Source organism: Oreochromis niloticus, unplaced genomic scaffold (assembly GCF_001858045.2).
Source record: "Oreochromis niloticus isolate F11D_XX unplaced genomic scaffold, O_niloticus_UMD_NMBU tig00003718_pilon, whole genome shotgun sequence".
NCBI lineage: Eukaryota > Metazoa > Chordata > Actinopteri > Cichliformes > Cichlidae > Oreochromis > Oreochromis niloticus.
In genome coordinates this window covers 16,045-42,563 of record NW_020327937.1, presented here as the reverse complement: position 1 = coordinate 42,563, position 26,519 = coordinate 16,045, and the positions used below count along the sequence as shown (strand labels likewise).

Below are 26,519 nucleotides of genomic sequence, written 5' to 3'. Positions count from 1 at the left end.
TTTATTCTGGTTGCTTCCGTACGTTTTTTGTCGTTTAACTACTCCCTCAGTTTTCAGCCGATTTTCTCAGTTCAAACTTTAAAAAATTCTGCTCTTTCTGCTAATTATTGCTATGACTTTTGGTGCTCATAACTTCTATACTTTTTGAGATATTGAATTTTTTTTTGCAATATTTTTTGCCCATTTCTGCCATATTATCAGTGGCGTCACTGATTTTCCTTGCCGGGATGACCTGTGTTTTAGCTCAGTGAGATGAGCATCCGTTCTCAGACTGGGAGTCCCGGGTTCAAATCCCGCTTATGGCAACATTTCTTTCAGTTAACAGTTAAACTTTTTTAACTCAATTTCAGCTTTTTCACCCCTTTTCAGCAAAATTTTTAGCTTTTTCACCACTTTTCAGCACAAATCCCAGCTTTTTCAGCTGTTTTCAGCAAAAACCTCTTTTCAGCAGAATTCTGAAAAGAGTTCTGCAGAACTCTTTTCAGCCCAAATTCTGCTGATTGAACTCTTTTCAGCAGAATTTTCAGAATTTTCACCTCTTATTAGCACAAATCTCAGCTGTTTTCAGAAAAAACACTTTTGAGCAGAAATTCTGCTGATTCATCTCTTTTCAGCGCAACTTTCTTCTTCTTTACCTCTTTTCAGCAGAAATTCTGCTGATTCACCTCTTTTCTGCAGAATTTTCAGCCTTTTCTCCTCTTATCAGCACAATTCTCAGCAACTTCTGCTCATTTCAGCAGAATTGTCTGTCTCTCCACCTCTTCTTTGTGAGAATGAGCTTGACTTATTGAGAGTGACTTTGGCTCAGTGAGATGAGTAGCTGGCTTGAGACTAGGAGGGCCAGGTTCGAATCCTGCTCATGGCAACATTTTTTTTTTCACCACTTTTCAGCAACAATTTCTCTGTCTTTACCCCTTTCAGTAGAATTTTTGGCTTTTCACCACTTTTCAGCAAAACAATTCTGCTTCTTCACCGGTTTTCAGCAGAATTTTCAATTTCTTCACCGCCATATAAGTTTTGCAAGTTTTCAACTTTTTCAGCTTTTTCAGCAGGCAACTTCAGCGTTAAGGCATCCACACAGCATTTTCGCAGGAAATGCAAATTTTTCTAGTTCTATATCTTCTTCCATAATAGATAACTGTACACCATCATTGCAATCTAAACTTCAGCTCAGCTCAAGTTTGAAGTCAATTGGAAACTTTTTTCTGAATACACTCAAATTCTTTTTCATATTTTGTAAATTAATCAGAAATGCAAAGACATATCAATGTTTAAAACTCACATTGATTAGAATTCATGACTGATGATTGATAAATTACCTATAGGTGTACGGATGCCCATATACAGCATTTAAAGCTATTGTGTACATTATATTATCTACTCTCAGTTTATCATATTAAATCTCAACTTATTAGTTACCAAACCTTTTTCCAAACACATCAGCACTAACCAAAATCATTTTGTTGACTTATATAAAAATAAATTTGCCATATTAACGTTTTAAACATTTCTATCTAATGTCATTTAAACCCCTTGTATAACAACAGTTGGACCTCCAAATCTTTTAAGCTTTCAGTTTTTTCTAAGTGTCACACATTAAATAGTTTTCATCTCTTTCAATCAAAAAGTTAAACTGCATTTTTTTAAACGTACCAGTAGCATTAATGGAGACCGAGAAGTAACTAAACATTTAAAACAGTTATCAGTAGAGAAGAAAGAAAATAACCCATTTCAGCATTTTTAGTTCAGATCAGAATTATTGTTCTGATTAAGGAAACAGTCAATTTTGCCAACTTATTGTCCTGATCCTCCAATTTTCTTTTTCCAATGTGATTAAACCAAATTCAAGTTTGTGGGTTTTTAAAAAAAAATAAAAGCAGATACACATTAGGATGTTCAAACCTTCTGGGGTTTTCTTTTTCTTTAATCAGTTCAAAACATGGAGTAATTTTCATTTCTGGATTTCACAGAGTGAAAATCCAGGTCAAATATACAATGTGTTATGCTGAGATTTTTATGAACAGCTATCTGCACTGATGTTTACTGGGTACATGTTATGTTGACGTCCTCCAGGACGCAAACACAAAAACCTGTTTTATTCTGAATAAATGTGTGAGATGGCCATCAGGCCTCTATATCCACCTCCAGGTTTTAGTGACTACTTGGATTGGGGAGTCTTATTTAGAGCAATGTGTCTCTTTGGTTAATTGCTCAACTGAGCCCATTTTTGTTCAGTCTTTTTCTAACTGAACTTTCACATTTAACATGCTAACTGAAGCCTGTAGAGTGTGAGATGTAGCTCTTTTATTTTCTGTATTGTACAATCTGACTTAGGGTGAATTTGCTGGGATTTCCACTCCTAGAAAGATTGGTGACTGTGTTGCATGTTTTGAATAATCTTCTTCAGAGTAGACTTTTTGTGTAAGCTGATAGGGAATGAAAAGAACTATAAAAAGCTGCTGTGGTTTTAATTTTCCAAGAGAGGTGTCATGTATTTAGCAATAGCAATACATTGTTTAGTGACACTACTTTATGTTCTAAACAGAAGAACACCAAGTGTGATGTATGTGCGCATTGATCCACCTGTGCTCTTCCACAACATGTTAAAAGTAAGTCACTTTCCACTTAAAGGGTTGTTGTGCCTAAGTAGCCGAGTTATAATGCTCCCAAGACACCTATAAGCTATTGTCATTTTTGTAAACAGAGAACTCATGTACATTACAGGTGGCAAATTATACAAGGCATGAAAGCAGCCTGATATCAGATAGAAGTGTTGCACTTCTATTTTCAGGCAGGGTAGCACAAAAGAGGAAAGAAATGTAAATCATGCCTATGTGTCTTGACTCAGCATGTGATGACAATGTATCAGAAAAGCTGAGAATAATTACTCTAAAGCAGGGGTCTCAAACTTAAATGAGCTGTGGGCCAATGCTGGCACTGTCATCCCATTGGGAGGCCACTTTAGTGTTCAAGTAGTACAGTAGTGCATTTAGTATTTAATAAAATAAAAATGCAGACATAAGTGTACACATTAGTTTTTGACTCTCTCACTGAACTAACACAGCTAATCCCTCAACATGTTTGTAATCTCTGCTCATATTGCCTTCATAATAAACAACAAACAGATCCTTCCTAACAAGGAAGGATTTGTTTTTAAAGAACTGAATTTAACATTGCACTCAACAACAAACAAATCCTTCCTAACAAATAAAGGAACTTCAGGTAGTGTTTAACTAAAACACAGAATCTTTATTTGAAATAAAGTATGAGATTGTTTGATAATTCTCCGAAAAACACCGGCTTAACAGAGGTAGTGGCAGTATTATTACCAGTTTATAGACTGGCAGTTTTAGCATAAATAAATACGCCGGGTTCGTACTGTTCTAAGTGAATGAGCCGAGGTCTTCGGCTAATGAAAGCAGAGACACTCTACAACACTTGAAAAAGATTTCGCCAAGGATGCAAGTTGCAAGCGCTCGCAATGCGTCACGTGAGCATGCGGGTGGGGCGGAAGTGAGGACCGTAGTGTTCCTGTTCCATCGGTCCCACCTTAGTTTGGACAGCTATGCGGATGAGTGTAGGTAGGATGAAACTCTGCTGGTGTAACTTTTTGTTTTGGCTTTTAGCGCTACAACCTCTGGTTGTCCATTATCACTCGTGGCTTGCAATGCTTCTCTACGGAAGCGAGCTTTGCACGGCCTTTCTTGCATCTTTAACCCAGTTTGTGTTTCTTATGTATTAGCATACCTTCTGGTCACAGAGCTAACTGTTGACTTCTCTAAAGTCTCTAAAGAACATGTAATACTTGAAAAGCGTGAAAGGTGGCTTTTCAGACACGCCGAGTTGTTTTGTGGTATCTGGAGATTCCTCAAAGATTCATGTAGTGATCACGACTAAAAAGAATTCGTCAACGAAAGGATTACAAATATTTGAAGTCGTTTCCTAATTTAGGCTTTTGCTTCCGAATGAAAATAAAAATGGCAGCCCATCTGCTGCAAGAATAACATGGGAAATGGCATTTCAAAAACGTATTTTGCATTAATACGTCGTTTTCATTTGGATTGTTTGGAAACGTCTTTCGGAATTCTCCAAACAACCCCGAGACAAGAGAAAGTGCATCTGAATAACATTCAGTAGTTTTCGAAAGTACCCGCTAAGTTTACTTTTAGGATAAACGGTGGTTAGATCGGTTACCGCTGAGCTGCTATTGGTAAACAAAACAGGGCCACAAACTGATACCAAATATTCGTATTTTTTCTTTACTGCTGCTTTCGAACTAATATGTATACTAAAGTTGTTAAAATTCTGTCCTAAGCGAAACACGCAAATAGGCGACGTGAAATATGTATACTGCGTGGTGTGTCACGTAACATGACAAAAATTACTGGCCAGACCCCTTGGGGTCAAAGTTCATTGACATGCAAATATGTGATAATTGTGTTTTTGCTGCACTCTCCATGCCTTCTCTGTTGAATATTTAATGTTCATAGAAGGGTATTTGCACTGCTTTTAGTTCGTATTAAGATCAGATGTCTCAAACTTCATCGCAGTGTAACCTCGAAAAGGAGCGCTAAAAACGACAGTACAATTTAATTTTCAGTTGAGCTTTATTTATGTAGTGAGTTTACAACAAGCTCAAAGGCCCTTTGGTAAGGTCACTACATGCATAAGGAACCTTTCAACCTACATGCATAAGGAACCTGTTGTTGAAAAAAGTCTAACCAGATAACAGTACTACATGTGATTATTTTGATGAACAAATTTTACGCTCAAATTAATTAAACCTTACTTTGCACGAATGTTTTCAATTATTTTTATTACAAACCTGGTGATTGCCTTTTAGGGGAAGACTAAAACTTATTTGAGATACACCAAATGTTTTTTTTTTAACCCTGAGGATCAAAGGAAATCTGGTGCCATAAAGGATGTCTTGAATATAGCTATTGTTCAATGACTGATAATAACCTTAAATTCAACACCAGCTCAAGGTCAAGGATGAACCTGCGTAAAACCTCTCCTAAGACCTGTTAAAGAGCTTAGCAACGTTTTTCTGGAACAAGCATTTGTGGCCTTAATTTTTTTTCTTGAATCTTTAGGCAGTTCTAATGCACCCACAGTCTGACGTGCTCCAACACTCAGCCACCTCAGCACAGCAATGGATCACAGCGGAGCCGATGAGGGTCCTTCTCCCAGCAGACGACCTTCAAGTCCTGCTTCTAGAACACCTGTGGGTGTCAAAGGACAAGTGTCACTGAGCAGTCAAAGGCCCAAAGTATTGATAACTCCCTTTCACAGCTCACCCATAGCCAACGCAGCTTTTCACAGCAAACGGACAGCAGCTGGGAACCCTCTGGGATCTCCGGTCAGCCTTTTTCTGGGCACTGCTGGATGTGTGACCACTCCACTGTTCAGAGAAAGACCTGCTGCTGCTGCAATGGCTGCCATCGCCACCACTGCTGCTGGGAACTCAGAAAGACAGGCTCACAGTTCAGGCTCATCACAGGTGACAGCAGGAAAAAAAGTGCAAGCAAGTCCGTCTACTGACAAGGTAAACAGATTTTCTTTGAAATGTTATCAGGCAGTATTTAGAATATGCTGTGTGTTTATATAATGCACATATGAACTTGATAACATCACATTCTCATCATCTGCAAAGGGTGCCAGTTTGAAGATGTCAAAGTTGGCTGTGAGAGACTCAGTGAAGTCTGGACCGCTGTTCAACATGGAGCTTCATCACGGCCCCAAAGGCAAAGGAAAGAGGACTGTCTCCACTTCAGTCAAACCTCAGGCTGGTCAGTCCATCCATTCCTTTGGAAATTAAAATTTTAATGAAATCTTTTATTGATTCCAGTTTGCTGCAGACAGATGGCATCATAAGTAACAAGTATGCACCAAAGTGCATGCCACGTTTACTGTTCAAAGGAGTAGGCAAAGAAGAAATCTGTGCATATATATCAAAGGAGCTATGTTTAGAAATGTGTCCAAACAGCAGTTTGCTTCTGAGTACGAAAAGAGGAATTCTCTATATCTGTGTCTGTTCCCTACCTTTACTTCATATGAACTGCTTACACACTTAACAGATTTTTTTGCTGGGAACAGGTGGAAAAGCCATATAATTTTAAAGGCTTTTAGATAAGTAGTTATTAAATTTTGACTAAAAATTGTTTTCTGTTCTTGTTTTCCAGTTGCCTGTGTGAGGCATTTAGTAAACAGGTGTAAATTGTAGCTGTGCAGTCACTAATAATGCTCCAAATATTTTTTTTTTAAAAAGTAAACTATTAAAGCCTATATACCCGCACTGATAGAATTTCTTTTCCTGACCTGCTAACGTAGGTCACTCTTTACAAAAGACATCAAATTTTTTGAGCTCTTACTTTTAATTTATAATATGTTATTATGTTAAAAATGTTTTGAATTTGCATGATTTTACACTATTAATCAAAACCGTTCTCACGGTGAGATTTGAGTTTCATCCACTATATTTTTGAGTTTCACATCAGCAACGTGTATACAAATATTTTCTCCAAAGTTTTTTGTAGTTCTAACTTCAATGGACTGAATTGAATTAATTTGAAACTGAAGTTTTTAAAAATATAATTATTGCCAAAAGGCATGCAGACTGCTACTACAAACATTTGTAAAAGAATGAGTTGCTCTCAGGAGCTCGGTAAATTCTAGTATGGCACCATGAAAAAGTGCTACCTGTGCTAGTCCAGTCATGAAATTTCCTCTCTTCTAAATATTTCACAGTCAACTGTTAGTGGTATTATATCAAAGTGGAATCAAGCGGTAGACCACAGAAAATCACAGAGCAGGGTCAGCAGATGCGGAGAAGTTGCAAACTTTCTGCATAGCCAATCGCTACAGACACAAGTTAAAGCGTAGACTGCACCCGAGGCCTTCTCACTCAACGTGAGTTTCCGAACTCACAAATGTACTTCTGGAAGAACGGTCAAAAATTCTCATAAACACTCTGCTAAACCTTGTGAAGAGCTGAAGCTGTTATACCTGCAAAGGGTAGGCCACCATCATATTTAAGAATGAGATGTCGCTAAAGTTCATGTGCATGTGAAGGCAGACAAGTGAATACAATTGGCAGTATATAATTTCGCAGTTTTGGCATTCACAGAATAAATGGTAAAATGATTTTGGTCTTTTTGTCCCTTTCCTAGGTCTAAAGAGGAAGAAGCGGAAGATGGGAATGTACAACCTGGTCCCTAAAAAGAAGGCCAAGGCAGTTAAACAGCCAGAGAAGGCAGGTCCATTAATTTATTTGCTCACTGACACAAACGTTGACTGGGGGTTGGGTTGAAAAGAGGCACTCTACTAAGATATTACGCAGTTGTTAATAACAAGTGCAGATCCTTGAAACTCATGGCCTTGTATGTTTTCCTAAATGGGTTTAATTCATTATTTGTCAGACTGATTCTGAGTGGGACATTGGCATTTTTCATTTGTCACTGTCACAATGTGGTTTTCTTGTTCAACTGTTTCAGAACTTTTGCTATAAAAGGATGTCTACACAGAATGCTGTTTGCTTGTTGCAAAAAATTGCTTTGTAGTTACTGGTCACTCGTTCACTTTAATTTGTTATCATACATGTCAATCATAATGTCAATACTTTGCTCTCACTGGTAGTCACTTGACCTAGAAGTTGAGAAGTTTAACTTGAGACCTGCCCACTGGACTTTGAGGTTGGCAAGTGTTGTTTTCATGGACTTGTTCCTGCAGACTACTTCCAGTGTAGACCAGCCTTTTTTTCAAATGACTAGACATAAAATGTCAGAAAATGTTATTCCTGTCTTTATTTATTTTTTATTATTTTTCTGTGTTTTAGAAAGAGGAGCCTAAAGTCAGAATGAAGAAGAACCAAACTGCAGCTGTTGAGAAACCAGTGATTCCACCTGTAACTGTACAGGCTGGAGCAACGACAGCTGTCAGGGGTGAATCGCACGTGGAGGAGATGGAGTCAGGACAAGGCAGCCATGTAGAATACACAGAGCTGGCTTTGGACTGCCTGGACCTGAAAGCTCAGCAGGAGCTTCTCTCGCCATCCATATCACCAGGTAAGATGATCTTACTGAATGATAACTGGATTACCTCTAACCTAAAGTCATCACGTCTTCTCTTTTCTTTCTACAATGCTCAGTTTTAGAGGGCACAGAGGTCACAGGCTTGCTGTGATGTGTATTAGAATAACAGGATTTTGTGTGTAGGTCTGGCAGCATATTCTGAAGTGGCAGAAACAGACCTGGCTGAGGAATTACCGCTATGCTGCTGTCGCATGGAGACACCTAACAGCAGAGGAGGCCTCTCTGCGTTGGACCAGACCTGCATGGCCACGGAGAGTGCAGATGGAACGGTAAAGATCTGCTGGAATAACAAAGACATTCATGGTCTCATTGCCCCTGGAGAAAAAAGCTTTACAGTGAACTATATGAAATTAATTTTATTTGTAAACATCTTCAGATAAACAATACATGACTTTTTATTTAGCTAAGAGTTACGGTTAGCCAAGTAGTATATGGAAAAATTAACTACAGCCTTTCTGCTTCGATAGGAATTAAGAGATTAAGTAGTGCTGCTAATCAAATATACTTGATTAGATGACCATTAGTAAGTGTGGGCATCTCTATACAAGCAGAGGTTTTGGTAGGGCCTGGAGCATTCAGCCGTGTTAGCTGAAAAATTAGTAATGGTCTTAAAGAAGCAATTGCTGCTGGGACAAGTTTTAAGGCCATTTCCAAATAATATAAACTCGTATCATGCAACAGAGAGAATGTCTTTCCATGAGTGGATGTACCAGCAAATTCACCACAATGGAAGACTACAGTGGTCAGAGAAATCTGTCTGACAGCTAAAACAGAAAGTCCAAGAGTTACATGTCAGACTCTGTAGGCCTTAGCATGTTAAATGTTAAAGTTCATCACAGTAAAAAAAATTTTAAAAAATGGCTTGATAGGAAAGGTTTCTAAATCCTCTTTTCTCTATAAAAGACATCACAGCTTGGCTTTGCTAAGATGCATCTGAACAAAACGCACAACTTCTGAATCAATGTCTTTTGGAGAGATGAGATCAAAGTGCAGATGTTTGGCCTTAATACACAGTGCCACATTTGGCAATAACCTAACACCTCATACCAGCTGTCAAGCACGGTGATGGAGAGGTGATGATTTGAGCTTGTTCTGTAGCCACTTTTGTATACCAAAGTATTCCAAAATCAAAAGCGAGACCATCTGCTTGCGAGCTAAAGCTTGGCTGAACTTGTCCTTTCATGCAGCGTGACAATAACCCCGTTTGCATTAATGCTGCACCAGTGCGGTATTCATTTTTTGTGTCTGTCTGTGTCCGCTCAGCTAAATCGCTGTCACAGGCGAGTGATGAAGCAGGAAATGATGCGCCCCTCCAACACTGTCCATCTGCTGGTGTTGTGCGAAGATCACCGAGCCGGTATGGTCAAGCACCAGTGCTGCCCTGGATGTGGACTCTTCTGTAGGACGGTGAGCAGAGAAAGCACACAAAGTCCTGAGATTATCAATGTACTGCAGTACATGCTCAAATATACTGCAGTATATTGGACATTTTGTTTCAGCCCAACGCCACACTGAATCTGAAATGAAGCAGTCAGGATATAATCAGAGAAGACTTTGATCTTTAACCTTTTGGGGTCCAGGGTGTAATTGGCTGTTTTTGACAACTTTTTATTTTACCTTTATATTTCACCTTTAAAAAAACATTTTTCATTTTGGCATACTATATTAACACAATTGAATTACAATCAAACAAAAAATGTAAAACAATCTGAATAAGAAAAAGTTTGAATTTTTTTACTGTAAAAACCACAAACATGTTTAGCGAATCTTTTTCATAACTTGAAATGCAAATAGAAAGTGTACATGTTAAAAACTTATGCACAAATTTTGCAAACAGTAAAGTTGTATGCAACCATTTACACAAAAATGAGGCCAATGCCTCAGGCATTTCTTGTACTACAACTTAAAAATTTTTAAAGGACAATCAGGTGTCAGAGATTAAGACTCTAACATGACAGCATGTGGAACAAGTGATGCGCTCGGAATACTTTCCACATGCACTGTTTATTTACTTTACACATTTAAAGGGGATGTCACATTCCTCCAAGAGACTCATTTACAGATTTCTGACCTCTCTTCCAGGAAGGTTCCTGTCTTAAAATCAATACAAATCAACACAAAATATTAGTAATCGCTTTGAGTGTATATGTGGCTTGACAACTAAAAACATCACCTGAAATGTTTCAATCTGAAACATGTTGAATGTTTCACTGCTGTACTTCTTAACTTTCATCCCACAGGGCACCTTCATGGAGTGCAGGCCCTATGGCAGCATCTCCCACCGCTTTCACCGTGACTGCGCCTCCATCCTGAAGGACCGAAAGTTTTGCCCCCACTGTGGAGAGGATGCCTGTGGGGCGAAGGAGGTCACAGTCCCCAAGGCTGATTTGTCACCCTCTGTCCCTAGATTAAATCCTGGGTCATCGCTTCCAGCTGTATCTGTGGTGGCTACGCCGCCTTCAGTCCCAAACATGTTACGAATACAGGGGCTCAGAGCTAAAAAGAGCAGTGAGCCGCAGAGAGGCAGAGATGAGAGCCCAAGCAGGTAACATAGTGCTGCTTGTGCCCATGTCATCGCTTTTCCTCACAGATGAAAAGTAAAGACATGACTTTCTGTATTTAAAGGAACTATTAAAAGATAAATCAAGCTTACTACTTGTTTCTTTTTCCTCTGCAGGTTAAAGAATGAGGCTGTGAACACTGCAGAAAGACTTCCTAAAGAGTCACTGGAGAGCATTCTGTTGGCACTAGATGATGAGAAGTAAGGTTAACCTTGAAATGTAAGAGTGACATCAGTGTGGGTCTCAAAGTTTACAGTTTGAGATAAATGAATAACCTTTATTTTTTTCAGCCTCAAACCAAAGAAGGTCAAGTACCCCCACAAGGCAGCTGTACATTTCTGCAAAGCAGGGAGACCTCCAGAAGGTCATCCAGCTACTAGGTAGCTCACATATGTTCTCAGAAGAAAATTGGCTTAAGCAAAATCAACTCAGGATCTATTTGTTGGCGGCTGTTTAAGACCAAAATTTGTGTGTTACAGTTGATGGGAAGGACCCCAACTTCTTGATGGAGGGCCAAAACAGATGCACCCCCCCTTCATGCAGCAGCTGCTGAGGGTCACCAGGAGATCTGTGACATGCTGGTCCAGGTGAGACGATACTAGCTTCACTGCAGACTGCTCCATAAGACGTATTGGAGACATCCTTTTTGGACACCCAAGTTGTAAATGCGATTACTCAAGAACAAGGTGATACCATAGGCGCATCTACTAGAAATCTTTGAGTTTCAATCTAAGTAACCTTGAACTCAAGTTTTCTTGCAACTATAACTCAAGAAGCAAGTCACCTAGGATTTTCACATTTATACTGTATGTGGATCTATTAGACTGAGGAGCAGCACTGGCGGCCACCAGTACTTTTCTATTCTGTGGGAGGAAAGCTGGAATTGTGTCAAATAAATCCTGGGAAGACATTTTTAATATCAGTGATCCCTAATCTTGAAAAATGACATTGTATAGAGTTTTGAAAAGAAAATAATTAGTAAGTATAGATAAATAAATCCTTATCAGATAGTTTAAAAAATGAATGGCCAATTAATCATTGCAAAAAGTAGAAACAAATTTTAAAAAACTAATCCTATAAATTAATTCAGCTTGCACCATGAACTAATATGTCGGAGTGCATTTGTTTATCTGTCCAGTATTATTAAAATTCCACTTCCATCCTTTCTCAGAGTGGTACTGAAAAAACTGGTTCATGCATTTGTTACTTCAAGGCTGGACCAACTCCCAGTTTGGATTCGGAAGTGAGACACCCTCTCCACTTTTAGTTGAGGTGACCTTGAACCATCCATTAGTTTGGCTTTCACTGTTGGGAGATTTCCGATAATGCACTAGCACTTCTACATCGCTCCACTTTTTCCCCCCCATATGATCATATCAAAGCATTGTCATTTGTCTTCATCTGCTCTGTTTGTTGTTCATGGTTTCTCTGTATGAGTTAACATGCCCATCTGGGCTCACAGGTGGAAGGCGTAGTCATACCGGATACTGACTTTAAAGCTTATTATAATTGTACAAACTCCATTTTTTCAGTATGTACTGTATTTCTATGTATGTTTGTGCATATTGCTTCACCTATGTCCCATTTTCCTATCAAAATATAAAGTAATTGAGCAATAAGGTATCATCCTAAATTTTGTACAGTACAGTATGTGCCAGTCAAGGATTCCCAGTTTAGTCTCTGGTGTAAATTATTCTTTAAAAATTATATTAAAAAAATAACAACAACACAATAACAATAACAATCGTTTTAGAGTTTATCAAAAAAAGGTTCTGACAAATTTCCTGTTAACTTCCGTTACTGAAACAGATCTTGGTTTGGCAAGGCACTGGCTGAAGTCAGTGTGTAAACTTGTCACGTTGTGTTTGTGTGCACACACAGGCTGGAGCTAACCTGGACATGTTTGATGAGGACCAGAGAACACCACTGATGGCAGCCTGTGAAAACAATCACCTGGACACAGTGAAGTATCTTCTTCGAGCCGGAGCGTCCGTCAGCCACAAGGTGGGTGGGTCGGTCCCCATCTTGGGCACCATCAACGTCTCCTGTCAGCCTGGTGTATGCTGTAGTCAGATTCAGTGTCATCCATCACTCAGTCTGATTCCACTCTCTGTCATCTACTGCCACTCCTCAGGACCTTCAGAACCTGAGGTTCTGTTTTTAAAATCTCATTCATTTTTTCACCTGCTTATTAACAACTCTGTTGAAAGGGGGGGGGGGGGGCAGGCGATCACAAGAATCTTAGATTATTGTACAGTTGAAGAGATTCAGGGACCTGAAAATAACCAAAACAGTAAAGCAAAAAATAAAATAAAATTTCACTACATGGGCAACCTGGTAGCTGTTCAGTTTCTAGCTCTACACAATTCACAAGATCAGTTTATGGATGGGGAGGTTTGAACATGAGTTCTGCCTTGCATGGGAAACTGGTCACAACTGGCATTGAGAGGTTCAGGCAGCAGCTAACCCAGGTACAGTTTTGCAGAAAATCTGCCTACAACTTTGTCTTTGTGTAGGTTCTCGGTCATCCAGATCATTATAGTCTAAGGAGCTGGGAAGAAAGCAACTGGACCTCTTTAAATTTTGTAAAGATGTTTTACCTCATCAAAGAAGCTTCTTCAGTTTTAAAACCAAAAGGTAGACAGTCCCAGGTATTTAAACCCTAGTGTGGGTTGTCCCTTAAGAGGGTCATTGAGTCAAAACTCCAAAACACAAGCTAAGCAACACAGTGTATTCCGTGCAGTGCCAGCCATCCATGGCACAACATAGAAGAGCCAGTTTGACAGAAAAAAGACTTGTCTGTACATTAGCACCTTAAAGGATAATGGTCACTCTTTTGAGGATGCCAATGTTCATATTTTGGAAAGAGAAGACAGATGGTTTGAAAGAGGAGTAATAAAAGCCATTTATGTCCACTGTGAACGACTATCATTGAACAGAGGGGGTGGCTTACGACACCAACTGCCTGCCCCTTACAGTGCAACCCTGAGATCCCTTTCCAGGCGCCTCAGTCCCGACAAACATCTCAACAGGTCACATGTGTCAATCATATACATTAGAGACCAGAACTAGAGTGTCTTGAGTCAACCTTCGTCATTACTGAGTAATGAATAATAATCCACTGGTTTTCCTGGTGTGATGATATGACGGCAGCATTACTACACTAGAATGAAGTGTATTGTTTTCATCTACATAAATAGTTTGATTTGTTATGGGTTAGTGAATGTAGGATATGCAAAGGGTTCTGAGTATTTTCAGAATCTGCTCTGTTGTGATTTGTTCTTTTATTTATGCAGAGAATTGATTATGTAATTGTGGCCGAGGAAAGAATTAGCATTGAAGCAACAAATAGGCGAGAGACCCCCGTTAAGCAAGTTTCTGAAACTACTATATGAAATATAAATATGCTCACCAGCTGTAAGGCATAAAGAGTGGAGCAGGAGCAGGTAGAGAACATTTCAGAGCTGCTTGGTGCACTTTGCTTCATCGTTTTTTGTCTATTGTCCTTTTTCACTCACAAGGTCCAGAAGTCAATAAAGTTCCCTTTCTTCTGGGCTTTGACAGTGTTGGCAGCAATGCAGTGTTGTTCAGTGTGAATCATGTTGTCATCCCAGGATATCATGGGCTTCACTTGTCTGCATCTGGCAGCTAAACTGGGGCATTACAATATAATCCATCATCTGCTCTCCAAGGCATCCAAATACATCAACTGTCAGGTAAAATACGGTGTGATTCACTAACAAACCCCTAATAGTCATGTGTTACGGGGAATCTTGGTGTGACATTTTCAGCGTATGTGTGCACAGGATGATGGAGGGTGGACTCCCATCACCTGGGCCATCGAGTACAAGCACAAGGAGCTGGTCCACCTGCTGCTGGCCAAAGGAGCCGATGTTAATATCCGAGATAAGGTTGGTGTGCTCGGCATACTGTTTTACTCTTGTTCCACACACACAGGAGAACACTCTCCGACTAGTCTAATTGTATTCTGTTAGGCTACATTCACACTGCAGGTCTTAATGCTCAATTCCGATTTTTTGATCAAATCCGATTTTTTTTGTCTGCTTGTTCACACTACAAATAAAATGCGACAGCAAACGCACTCTAGTGTGAACGCTCAAAGCGGCCCGCATGCGCAAAAGAAGATGTGACACACAACGCGCTTTGTTTAGACCCAGAGCAAACAATATTGTTTGACTGATGGCCCTTAATATAAAGACTTCAGACTTTACGTTTCCCAATTTTTGCTTTAAGTTATTTTGTTATTTACATAATAATGTAGATAACCTAATAATTATCCTTATTGCTGTTTTAGAGGATCGGTGCTTCAAAGGATAGTTGCAGATTTCTGTCAGAATCTGCAGATTATACAGTACAAATAAAATGTTCACGTTTCTCCAACGTTGTCTTCCCAACAGTTTCACTGACATCTACACTGGATGGCCAGGAAGCGTTTGCGATGTCCTCTTGGGCGCTTCTCCGGCGCTGATAATTGGCGTCTGTCTTGTGTCAGTGACGTAAAAGACGGATTTAATGCGACATGACCGTTCAAACAGCAGTCGCTTTCTAAAACATCGGATATGTATCGGATTCAGTACCACATACGAAAGTGACCCAGATCGGATTTGAAAATATCGGATTTGTGCCGTTCACACTGTCATACCATGATCGGATATGGGTCGCATAGGGTCAAAAAAATCGGATTTGATGCGCTTTCGCCTGCAGTGTGAACGTAGCCTTAGATTTCTTTACAAAAAATTTAAACCTGTCATCTGAGTGAAGTTTAAGTAGTCACAAGACATCGTGGAAATACTGGCCTTTCTTTGGGGCTTTTCCCTCCTATTGGAACTGTTTTTCTTTTTAATATGCTATTGTGCTGAATGCTTACATATTGAAAAAGGGGGAAAAGCATCTGGTACAAAAAGTCCTGACCTATTTAGAAATAAAAAATCTAGGCAGTCCACAGTTAAGTTAGGACTTGGACATTTTTTGAAAACTAAGACATTTTTTGAGATATTGTCTTGACCTCTACAAATTCTGCCTTTTAAAAAAAAAAAGCATTAACCGAGACTGTGCAAGAAGCTTGTTGATTCGTAATGAAAGTGTCTGGTCACCATAAAAAGTGGAAATTAAATGTTTCTTTCTTTCTTCATAATTTTGTTTTTGGGATCTTCCGGAGTAGCTTTTCGAGATTCGTTGTCTTAAAGTGGGTCTGGTTTTAGCTCCTCTTCCTTCAAGCCAACGTTTTTCTGTTTTGCCTCATACAAACACGGTTTGAAGCAGCTTGGTGGGCTTAGCTAGTTGTGTCTTTCAAATAAAATAAAAAAAATTAAGGATATCAGCTATGTCTAACAGATTTTTGTCAGTCGTGGGCCTTACTTGGAGACCTATTATTATTATTATTATTTGAACAAACTGTTTATGTTAAGATACACTGACATGCCTACATGCCTTGATGGAAATCTGTATCCAAAAAAAGTGTTTTCCTCCTGAGGTCACAGTTCAGGGATTCACATACTCAAAATAGTAGCTTTTTCACTTGCATGTCTTTCTTTCTGCTACCCCTGGGGGATTAGTCCGCGCACAGAGTCAAATTCATTGGCAACTTTAACTTAGTGCTAGTGTGACTTTTTGGAGCTCAGTAAAGTCTTTGCAAGTGCTTGTTGAGATGTTTTAGAGCACTGTTGCCGAGGGTAGAGGTATGTCATGTCTGAGGCTTACACCTTACACCTGTCACTGTCATTTTAGGAAGAGAATGTCTGCCTACACTGGGCCGCTCTGTCAGGCTGCGATGACATTGCCCAGGCTCTGCTAGAGGCTCGATGCGACCTGAATGCTGTGAACGTTCATGGTGATACACCGCTTCATGTCGCCGCCAGAGAGAACCACCTGGAGTGCGTAATGTGAGTGTGAAGTCTGAGTCTCAGAGGTCACTCAGTTTCTTCACATCAGATGATGATGCTGATTTTGAGGAAACGGTAAATTTTTGTTTGTCTGTAATGAGAGAAAAGAGGAAACAAAGGGTTAAATTATAGCTTAAGATTAATACATTTATTTTAGCAAATCAAAATTTTTCAGCCAAAACAATGAGGCGGCATGCATAAAAAGCTTTCAGCTATTTAGTCACTGAATTTCTTGCATTTGTTTGCTTCTTGGTTTCAACCACAAACAGATTATTTAAACATTTTGTTTCTTATACAAAGTATTCAAATGCAGCTGCAGCTGTAGAAAGCCTTATCTATAAAATACAGTCTGCTTCTCCTGAAAATGTGGTAATACGCAAGAGCTCTAGAACAAATAATATGTGGGTTTCCATTCTGGGAAATCAGTGCTTAACTGATAATACAGAACCAAATGAAGCCCCTAATTTCTGAGGCAAACTGATATTAATCAGAAGGTTTGATTCCCGGCTCTTCTAGTGTCTGCAAGTGTCCTTGCTCAAGGTACAGAGTTGCATATGTCCATTGAGTGTGTTAGAAAGTGCTTAGTAGGGATGGGTATTGATAAGATTTTCACGATTCCGATTCCATTTTCGATTCTGTTTAATGATTCGATTCTTTATCGATTCTCTTATCGATTCTTTTTAAAAAAGGAGAACACTAAGGTCGATTAGCTTAGAACTTTGTTTTATATCTTCTCTTTGAACAAGATAGAAATTTAGGAGTAACATGGCCTTACAAAGCCAACAGTGAGATCTTAAGAGATCCACAGCCTACGGCTCTTCAATGGGGTGTCACAGGGTCCCCAGGAAAAAAAAATTGTAAATGTAAAATAATAAAATAAATATTCTTCTGTAGCAATAACAAAGTATAACATAAATTGTTCTGTAGCAATTACACAAGAATATCCAGTAATGTCCCTGCCTACAATTAAACACATTCACTTACCGAAAATCGGGGGCATCTGCTGTGGCACATGGGTGCAAGCCTTTGACCACAAACTTAGTCACTGCTCGGTGACATTCGTCTATCCTGGCCTGAAAGGAGACGCTACCGGTAGACTGCAGCGAGAACTGACAGCATCTGAGCCAGCCAGACTCTGTCTGTGTCTCTCATCATGGTCACCTAAATGCAGCGCACAGTAATGGCAGGTTTTGTAATAAGGCAGATCGCGCTAACATAATATGTACTGTTAGTTGATTATTTACCTGCCGTATTAACGGGAGAGGACGTGCAAACGTTACCGCTGCTGCTGGGTTGAGATTCACGAGTCCAGAGCGGAATTAAAAATACGACATTCATTTAAGGTTATCGCGTGTTTTGTGAGCAAATGCTTTTGCATATTCGTAGTGTTTCCTCCTTTAAATGAAATATCTAATTTGCAAGTATTGCAAGTTGCCCTGTTGTCATCCGTTCTTGTAAAGTATAATCAAACTTTTGAGCGTTTGAGCCGCTTAGGCGCCCTGCCAGGTAAATGATGCTCCGCAACGTCATTCGGGGCGACTGGAATCGATAAGGGAATCGTTTGCAAAAATGGCAAACAATTCCAAGGAATTGAAACAGTGGGAACCGGTTCTCAACAAGAACCAGGTTTCGATACCCATCCCTAGTGCTTAGGCATAGATAAAAATGCTATATAGCTGTGTTTGTGATTAGGTAAATGAGATTTAGAAATGGTTTTGACTGCTCAAATTGAGCAGTGACAGTGAGGACCAGTCTATCTCACTGTTTGTCACCTTCACTCTGTTTTTTTAGATTACCATAAGTCTTAACTTAAACATTCTCCATATGCAGGTTGTTTCTGTCTCGTGGAGCTGATGTCAGTCAAAGGAACAGGGATGGAGAAACAGCTCTGGACTGCTGTGCTTGCGGTTCCAAAGTGTGGACAGCCCTTAATACCAACAAGAAGCTGACTGATGCCAGGAGAGGAAGGGAATGCCGTGGAGAGAGAGTGCTCAGCAGGTAGTGCTGCACTTTGTCCTATTCCTTTGTTGGCTGAAGAATTTCTGCTTTCACAAAATCTGCCATTCCTCAAAAAGGAAAACTAAAAACTTGTAGATTTTTTTGGTTTGTTTGTTTTGTTGTGGTTTTTGTTTTCCTTTTCTGTCTGTTAGGGACATTTCTCGGGGGTATGAGGCAGTGCCTATCACCTGTGTTAATGCAGTGGACAGTGAGCCATTGCCTGAAAACTTTAAATATATACCAGACAGCTGCGTTACTTCCCCGCTGAACATAGACAAAGATATCACTCACTTACAGGTAAGACTTGCAGGTATAATAGGTGTAAATTATACATTTATTGCAGCAGTCCAGAGAAGGCACAAGTGCTCTGAAGTAGTTTGCAGTCATTATGCAGAAAATGACTAGCATTGTAAGAGAATAGTTACTATCATGGCCAGCTTCTAACAGTTCGGTGATTGTGTCACTCAGCACTGCACCTGCACAGACGACTGCTCATCTAGCACCTGCATATGTGGCCAGCTCAGCTTGCGTTGTTGGTATGACAGTGTAAGTAGAACCTGTGCACCTGCTGAAATGATTACACATGACACCCAAATTTCCTCATTTTAAATAAGAATGTGTTCTTAATGACTTGTTTAATAAAGCATACATTTGCCTCCTTTACTGTTGGGGTCTAAACTGGTTTTACATTACAGTACAGCCTGGCCCACTTAGATTTTCTTTATCTCTTCAACAAAGAACCTAGATGTTGTGAACATAATGTTTCTTCACATTCTGTTGACAGTTCGGGTAACTTTGTAACTTTCTAAAACAGAAATTTGAAGAATTGTTTTTTTTGTTGTTGTTGTTGTTGTTGTTTTTTTAAGGCACATCAGTTTCTACTTGGCACTAAAATTACCAACAGATGCTCTGAAGAAAATCTGTTTTTATTCCTAATAACTATTTGTCTCATGGTGTATGTGGTTGCAGGAGGGTCGACTACCACTAGACTTCTGCCAACGGGAGCCCCCGGTGCTGTTTGAATGTAACCATGCGTGTTCCTGCTGGAGGACCTGCAGGAACCGTGTGGTCCAGAATGGACTAAGGTAAAGTGCTGCTGTTTGGTATTCTACTTTTAAACCTGTGAAGAAAGTGAGCCTCATAACAAAGATCAGCTGAAAGCAGCCACTTTGATCACATGGATGAGTTTTTGCAAGGAAGATGCTCAATGATAAATTCTGTCAATGGGTCCTGAATAGCGTTGGGAATCGAGAACCAGTACTTGTAGAAAACCAGTTCCCAGTAGGCCAATTACTTTGAATTGTTAGTCTGCCTGCCTATTGATCGTATATCAGTTCTTGCACACTTGCTACAATCAGCTGATTTTAGTTTGCGTGTCAGAGGAGCATGGATATGAACACTTATCTTTATTGCACAAGAGGACGAAATAAATGGTAAAGTGGAAAACGGCATGCAGGACAGAAATTATCGCTTTAGGCTGCTCACACAACTTTGGTTCTTTGCAAGCATCTGCCAAGAGAGCATGCTAACACTAAGCTAGCCAAGAACCTAGAGTGAAAGCTGAGTTAACGCCAACCCCAGCCAGGGACCCAGACCCTGAACTTCAACATGTAACAAGGAGAAGAGCAGTCATGCTGCAGCATCCCTTTCTACCTGTTCATGTTTCAAAAGCAGAATCACTGGGGTGATCACTTTTTTGTGCTGGTTTTCATCTTTGCTTGCTGTCCCAGCTAGGACGAGGGGGCGGGGTACACCCTGGGCAGGTCGCCAGCTTGATGCAGACAGACAGACAGACAGACATTCACACTTGCATTCACACCTATGAGCAATTAAGAATCTTAAAAGCCTGACACATTGCCCTGTTTTGATCTCAAATTCAGCTGACTAAAGTAGAGCATCAGTTTATCCCTACCATTTATTTTTAGGGGGTGGAGAAGTGCTTCAGGGTGCTGTGGTTTGCACTGTCACCTTACAGCAAGGAGGCTCTGAGCTTAAGCCTGCTTGTAACGTTACTTTGTGGAGCTTACAGGTTCCATCTTTATTTAGCAGTTGGACTTTCCCTTTAAAGATTTAATGGTGCTCCTATTGTTACAGAGAACATACTGTGAATAGCTGTTTCTGCAGTTACAGTGAAGGATATGCATTTTTGAGAGACAGATATTTCCCTGCATTTTCAGCAACTAGGTAAAATGTGTATTTCAGGCCCAGGCCTCTAAAAATTGTCACTTTTGTCTATAACAGTTTACATACTCTTCAGAAATCTTTGCTCATTAGCTCAAAACTTGCTTTATGTTTGTGTTTCTTTGGAGAGTGCCTGTTGTTACTACCTTGATTGAGGTTTCATGCAAGTACAGGTGATATTAAACTGCATTTAGGTTTTCCTAAGGAAAGCAAAAGCATCACATCAATCATGCCAGCTCGATGTGTATGCTGTGGGAACCATTAGGTGACAGCCTATATGCCCGAGACATTGCTGGCAGGCAGTCTTATCCTAGGCTGGAAGAGGGAGAACTCAGCTTGCGGTGCAAGGAAAAGGACTCACTTTCTAAGATGTTTTCATCTTGAATCAAATCAGTAGATTTCTTCCGTCTTAATTTTCCTCTAAAGCATACTGCCACTTCTGCCATCTACATTGAGGAAATGATTGCCTTGTTGTTTTTTTCAGGGTCCGGCTACAGCTGTTCAGGACACAGAATATGGGCTGGGGAGTGAGAGCCATGCAGGATATCCCTCAAGGAACATTCATTTGCGAGTGAGGATTGTTTCATAAGTGAAGCAGTAAAATGTAATGTTTTAGAGCATAAAAGATTTATAAAATAAGCTGTGCTATGAGCTCACTTCCTTTCTGATCCGCAGGTATGTTGGCGAGATCATCACAGATGGAGAAGCTGACAAAAGAGAGAATGATTCCTTTCTGTTTACCCTCGACAATAAGGTGGTTCAATAAGTTTAAATATGTTTTTAAAGCTGCACTCAACAGTTTGTTTATATACAGTCATGGATAAAAGGAAGTACATTTTTTGCAATTATAAAGTCTAAGTGTAATTGTAGGTCAAGGTACAAGGTCTTGAAAAATCAGGCCCCGTGTTAAAGACTTCATAGTACTGTATCACCCCAACAGAGCTCCTCACTCTCAGACTGTGGGCTTACTTGTGGTTTCTAGAGTATTTAAAAGTAGGATGAAAGATAGTCTTCAGCTTCCAGTATAGATTCAGGAGACAGACACCCTCTGTACTTTTAAGACTAGGGTTAAAGCTTTCCTTTTCGATTTTGGTCTTTCTGACTTAGTTTCTCAGGTCATTTTAGAGAAATTTCGGCCCACTCATTTTCACAACATTGCTTCAGTTCCCAGGCATTTGTTTATGAACAGCTCTTAGCGTCCCGTCACAGCATTTCAATAAGGTTGGAAATTTGACTTTGACAGGACTGTTGGAACACTTTCATTCAGTCCAGCCATTCTGGAAAAGAATTGCTGCTGTGAGCAGCATTTCACATGTGCTCACTGTAGGTTCAACTTTATGAAAAAATGATCGATAAAATCTAGATTAACTGTTTGCTTTTGTAGAAGCTGATCATGTGTGTTTTTTGCTCTTTCAACTTTATCGTAGTGGTGTCACCTTTTTCTAACATCTATCTTATCAAAAGGCAGTCATTAGCAGGATACAAATTTGACTTTTTCTTTTGTTTTGTTTTTTTAACCATGTGTGCAGGTTGGGGATGCCCATTGTATTGATGCAAGACTGTTTGGCAACATTGGTCGCTTCATCAACCACCTATGTGAGCCCAACCTGCTGGCTGTGAGGGTGTTCACCATGCACCAGGACTTACGCTTCCCTCGGATAGCCTTCTTCTCCAGTCGGTCCATCAGAACTGGAGACCAGATAGGGTGAGTGGTGACGAAAAATCAGTGGGCTCAATAATGGCTATTTGCTAAATGGCCGATCAATTAAAAAGTAAAAAGATGGGAGAAATGCACTTGAACCAAGTTTTGAGTGCTGAGGTTGCATAGTTCATCCACCAGAGGGCACTTTGCAACCATCCAAACAGAGTCCGACAGCATTAGAGAGTAATTAAATAAGCGTCTATGTCAATGTGTCAAGTGTCTGCTTTGGGGTCTCCTCAGAGTAGTACACTACCAATCAAAAGTTTGGACTCACCTTGTCATTTATTGGTTTTTCATTATTTTTTACTACTTTCTATATTGTAGATGCATAATGAAGACATCAAATAGATGAAGCAAGATACAGGGAGTGCAGAATTATTAGGCAAATGAGTATTTTGTCCACATCATCCTCTTCATGCATGTTGTCTTACTCCAAGCTGTATAGGCTCGAAAGCCTACTACCAATTAAGCATATTAGGTGATGTGCATCTCTGTAATGAGAAGGGGTGTGGTCTAATGACATCAACACCCTATATCAGGTGTGCATAATTATTAGGCAACTTCCTTTCCTTTGGCAAAATGGGTCAAAAGAAGGACTTGACAGGCTCAGAAAAGTCAAAAATAGTGAGATATCTTGCAGAGGGATGCAGCAGTCTTAAAATTGCAAAGCTTCTGAAGCGTGATCATCGAACAATCAAGCGTTTCATTCAAAATAGTCAACAGGGTCGCAAGAAGCGTGTGGAAAAAACAAGGTGCAAAATAACTGCCCATGAACTGAGAAAAGTCAAGCGTGCAGCTGCCAAGATGCCACTTGCCACCAGTTTGGCCATATTTCAGAGCTGCAACATCACTGGAGTGCCCAAAAGCACAAGGTGTGCAATACTCAGAGACATGGCCAAGGTAAGAAAGGCTGAAAGACGACCACCACTGAACAAGACACACAAGCTGAAACGTCAAGACTGGGCCAAGAAATATCTCAAGACTGATTTTTCTAAGGTTTTATGGACTGATGAAATGAGAGTGAGTCTTGATGGGCCAGATGGATGGGCCCGTGGCTGGATTGGTAAAGGGCAGAGAGCTCCAGTCCGACTCAGACGCCAGCAAGGTGGAGGTGGAGTACTGGTTTGGGCTGGTATCATCAAAGATGAGCTTGTGGGGCCTTTTCGGGTTGAGGATGGAGTCAAGCTCAACTCCCAGTCCTACTGCCAGTTTCTGGAAGACACCTTCTTCAAGCAGTGGTACAGGAAGAAGTCTGCATCCTTCAAGAAAAAGATGATTTTCATGCAGGACAATGCTCCATCACACGCGTCCAAGTACTCCACAGCGTGGCTGGCAAGAAAGGGTATAAAAGAAGAAAAACTAATGACATGGCCTCCTTGTTCACCTGATCTGAACCCCATTGAGAACCTGTGGTCCATCATCAAATGTGAGATTTACAAGGAGGGAAAACAGTACACCTCTCTGAACAGTGTCTGGGAGGCTGTGGTTGCTGCTGCACGCAATGTTGATGGTGAACAGATCAAAACACTGACAGAATCCATGGATGGCAGGCTTTTGAGTGTCCTTGCAAAGAAAGGTGGCTATATTGGTCGCTGATTTGTTTTTGTTTTGTTTTTGAATGTCAGAAATGTATATTTGTGAATGTGGAGATGTTATATTGGTTTCACTGATAAAAATAAATAATTGAAATGGGTATATATTTGTTTTTTGTTAAGTTGCCTAATAATTATGCACAGTAATAGTCACCTGCACACACAGATATCCCCCTAAAATAGCTAAAACTAAAAACAAACTAAAAACTACTTCCAAAAACATTCAGCTTTGATATTAATGAGTTTTTTGGGTTCATTGAGAACATGGTTGTTGTTCAATAATAAAATTATTCCTAATAATTCTGCACTCCCTGTATATTAAATTATGTAGCAAAGAAAGAAATGGATAAATAACTCTAAATGTGTTTTATATTTTAGATTCCTGAAAGTAGCCATGCTTTGCTTTGTTGATGGCGCTGTACACCTTTGGCCTTCTCTCGGTGGGCTTCATGATGTAGTCACCTGAAATGGTTTTTACTTCACAGGTGTGCCTTGTCAGGGTTTAGTTGTTGCCTTCGTAATGAGGTTGGCACCATCAGTTGTGTTACGCAGAAGTCAGGTTAGTACACAGCTGATAGCCCTATTTGACAACTGTTAGAATTCATGTTATGGCAACATCTGTTTGCTTTTATAGAAGCTGATCATGTGTTTTTTTGCTCTTTCAACATTTATGTGTCACACACAGACATATGTAAAAAAAAAAAATGACAGTCCATCATTACTATAAGAACTGAAGGTCAGTCAGTCCATAAAATTGCTAAAACTTTAAATGTGTCCCCAAGTGCAGTCGCAAAAACCATCAGGCATTACAGCGAAACTGGCTCATATGAGCCCGCCCCAGGAAAAGAAGACCAAGAGTCACCTCTCCTGCTGAGGATAAATTCATCCGAGTCACCAGCCTCAGAAATCACAAGTTAATAGCAGCTCAGATTAGAGCCCAGATAAATGTCACACAAAGTTCCAGTAGCATCCACATCACTACATCAACTTTTCAGAGGGGACTGTGTGAATCAGGCCTTTATGGTCAAATAGCTGCTAAGAAACCACAGAAAAGCAACAAGCAGAAGAGATTTGTTTGGGCCAAGAAACACATGGTCTGGACATTAGACCAGTGGAAATCTGTGCTTTGGTCTGATGAGTCCAAATTTGAGATTTTTGGTTCCACCCGTCGTGTCTTTGTGCAACATAGAAAAGGTGAATGATGGTCTCTGCATGCATGGTGCCCACCGTGAAGCATGGAGGAGGTGGTGTGATGGTATGGGGGTGCTTTGTGACACTGTTGGGTTATTCAAAATTGAAGCCACACTGAACCAGCATGGCTACCACAGCATCCTGCAGCAACAGGCCATCCCATCCCATCCTATCCCATGCCTTCAGTGAGAATCTACAAAGTAAATAGTTATAAAAAATAAAGAAAAACCATTAAATGAGAGGGTGCGTCAAAACTTTTGACTGGTACTGTACATACCCCAAACACCTTGCCTGGAAGGCTGTAAAGTCCCAGATGAGACTTTCACATTGAGTCAGTAATGGCAACACCTTTTAATGAGATGCAGGGGCAGAAATAACCACTGTACCACTGAGACTAATGTGTACACAAAGTTTTAGATGAATTTGTTTGGAAACTAGTGCTGTCAAAATTAACGTGTTAACGCAAATTAATCCGCCATTACGGTCAACGCGATAAAACATTTTAACGCATTTAATGCATCTGGAGTGCAGAATGATTCAAAATCCCTGAAATGTTTCTGTCAAAGCATTTCGGGCAGTTTGTCCAAGTAGAGTTACCTTCACACATGCGCAAATAGGCAGTTGATCTGGTAGTGACGGGCAGCTGAACCAGTCAACTCAATATGGAAGGTGATAAAATAAAATTGGCCAGTATATCGGAATATCAGATTTTTAAATGACCAAATATCAGTATCTGTTAAAAATCATGAATTTTCCAGGCTGTAGGATGAACAAGTTAACACAATTGCTCTCTTTTCCTCAACAGGTTCGATTATGGCGATCACTATTGGAGGGTGAAGAGCAAGTACTTCGGCTGTCAGTGTGGATCTAATAAGTGTCGTCACTCAGTTGCTAGTAAATAGAAATTCACTGATTCCTCTTTGTTACTGTGGCCTCTTTAATGTGAGAATCACTGCTTCCTGAACCAGATACCATGTAAAAGTAATGTCATGACTACAAGCAGTTATGTTGTCTGATATTTACCTGAAATAAAAGAGAGCCATGTTTTAATCACCAAAGCACAAGATCTAACTTATTATAAAGAAGTTACTTTTCTGTCAGAAAAACTAGTCCTAATGAAGACTGAGAGACTAACAGATGATTTTTACATTCATGGATTCTTACTTTCATATTTCTACGTGTGGAATAATGAAGTTAACTGATTTGTGGTAGTCTGAGTTCTTTTGTGAACTTTTATTTTTTAACCTCGTGTTTGCTTTGTAGTCATTAAACATATTTTATATCATCTGTGTTATTTT

At 39.9% G+C, this 26,519-nt stretch overlaps 1 protein-coding gene across 1 annotated transcript; it reads left to right on the top strand.

Annotated features, from left to right (window-relative positions):
- Nucleotides 1-3,482: 3,482 nt before the first annotated feature.
- LOC100691163 (histone-lysine N-methyltransferase EHMT1) lies at nt 3,483-26,506 on the top strand. The gene is given in 25 exon segments (XM_019356477.2): nt 3,483-3,581; nt 5,097-5,548; nt 5,657-5,792; nt 7,173-7,255; nt 7,838-8,066; nt 8,217-8,362; nt 9,357-9,500; nt 10,334-10,638; nt 10,771-10,854; nt 10,890-10,894; nt 10,945-11,034; nt 11,134-11,177; nt 11,179-11,241; nt 12,536-12,658; nt 14,269-14,370; nt 14,461-14,565; nt 16,403-16,557; nt 18,388-18,555; nt 18,708-18,852; nt 19,024-19,101; nt 19,525-19,640; nt 21,221-21,307; nt 21,412-21,490; nt 22,266-22,441; nt 26,027-26,506. Coding segments are annotated over 24 exon segments (3,153 nt in total). The 5' UTR covers nt 3,483-3,581; nt 5,097-5,155; the 3' UTR covers nt 26,124-26,506.
- Nucleotides 26,507-26,519: the final 13 nt, after the last annotated feature.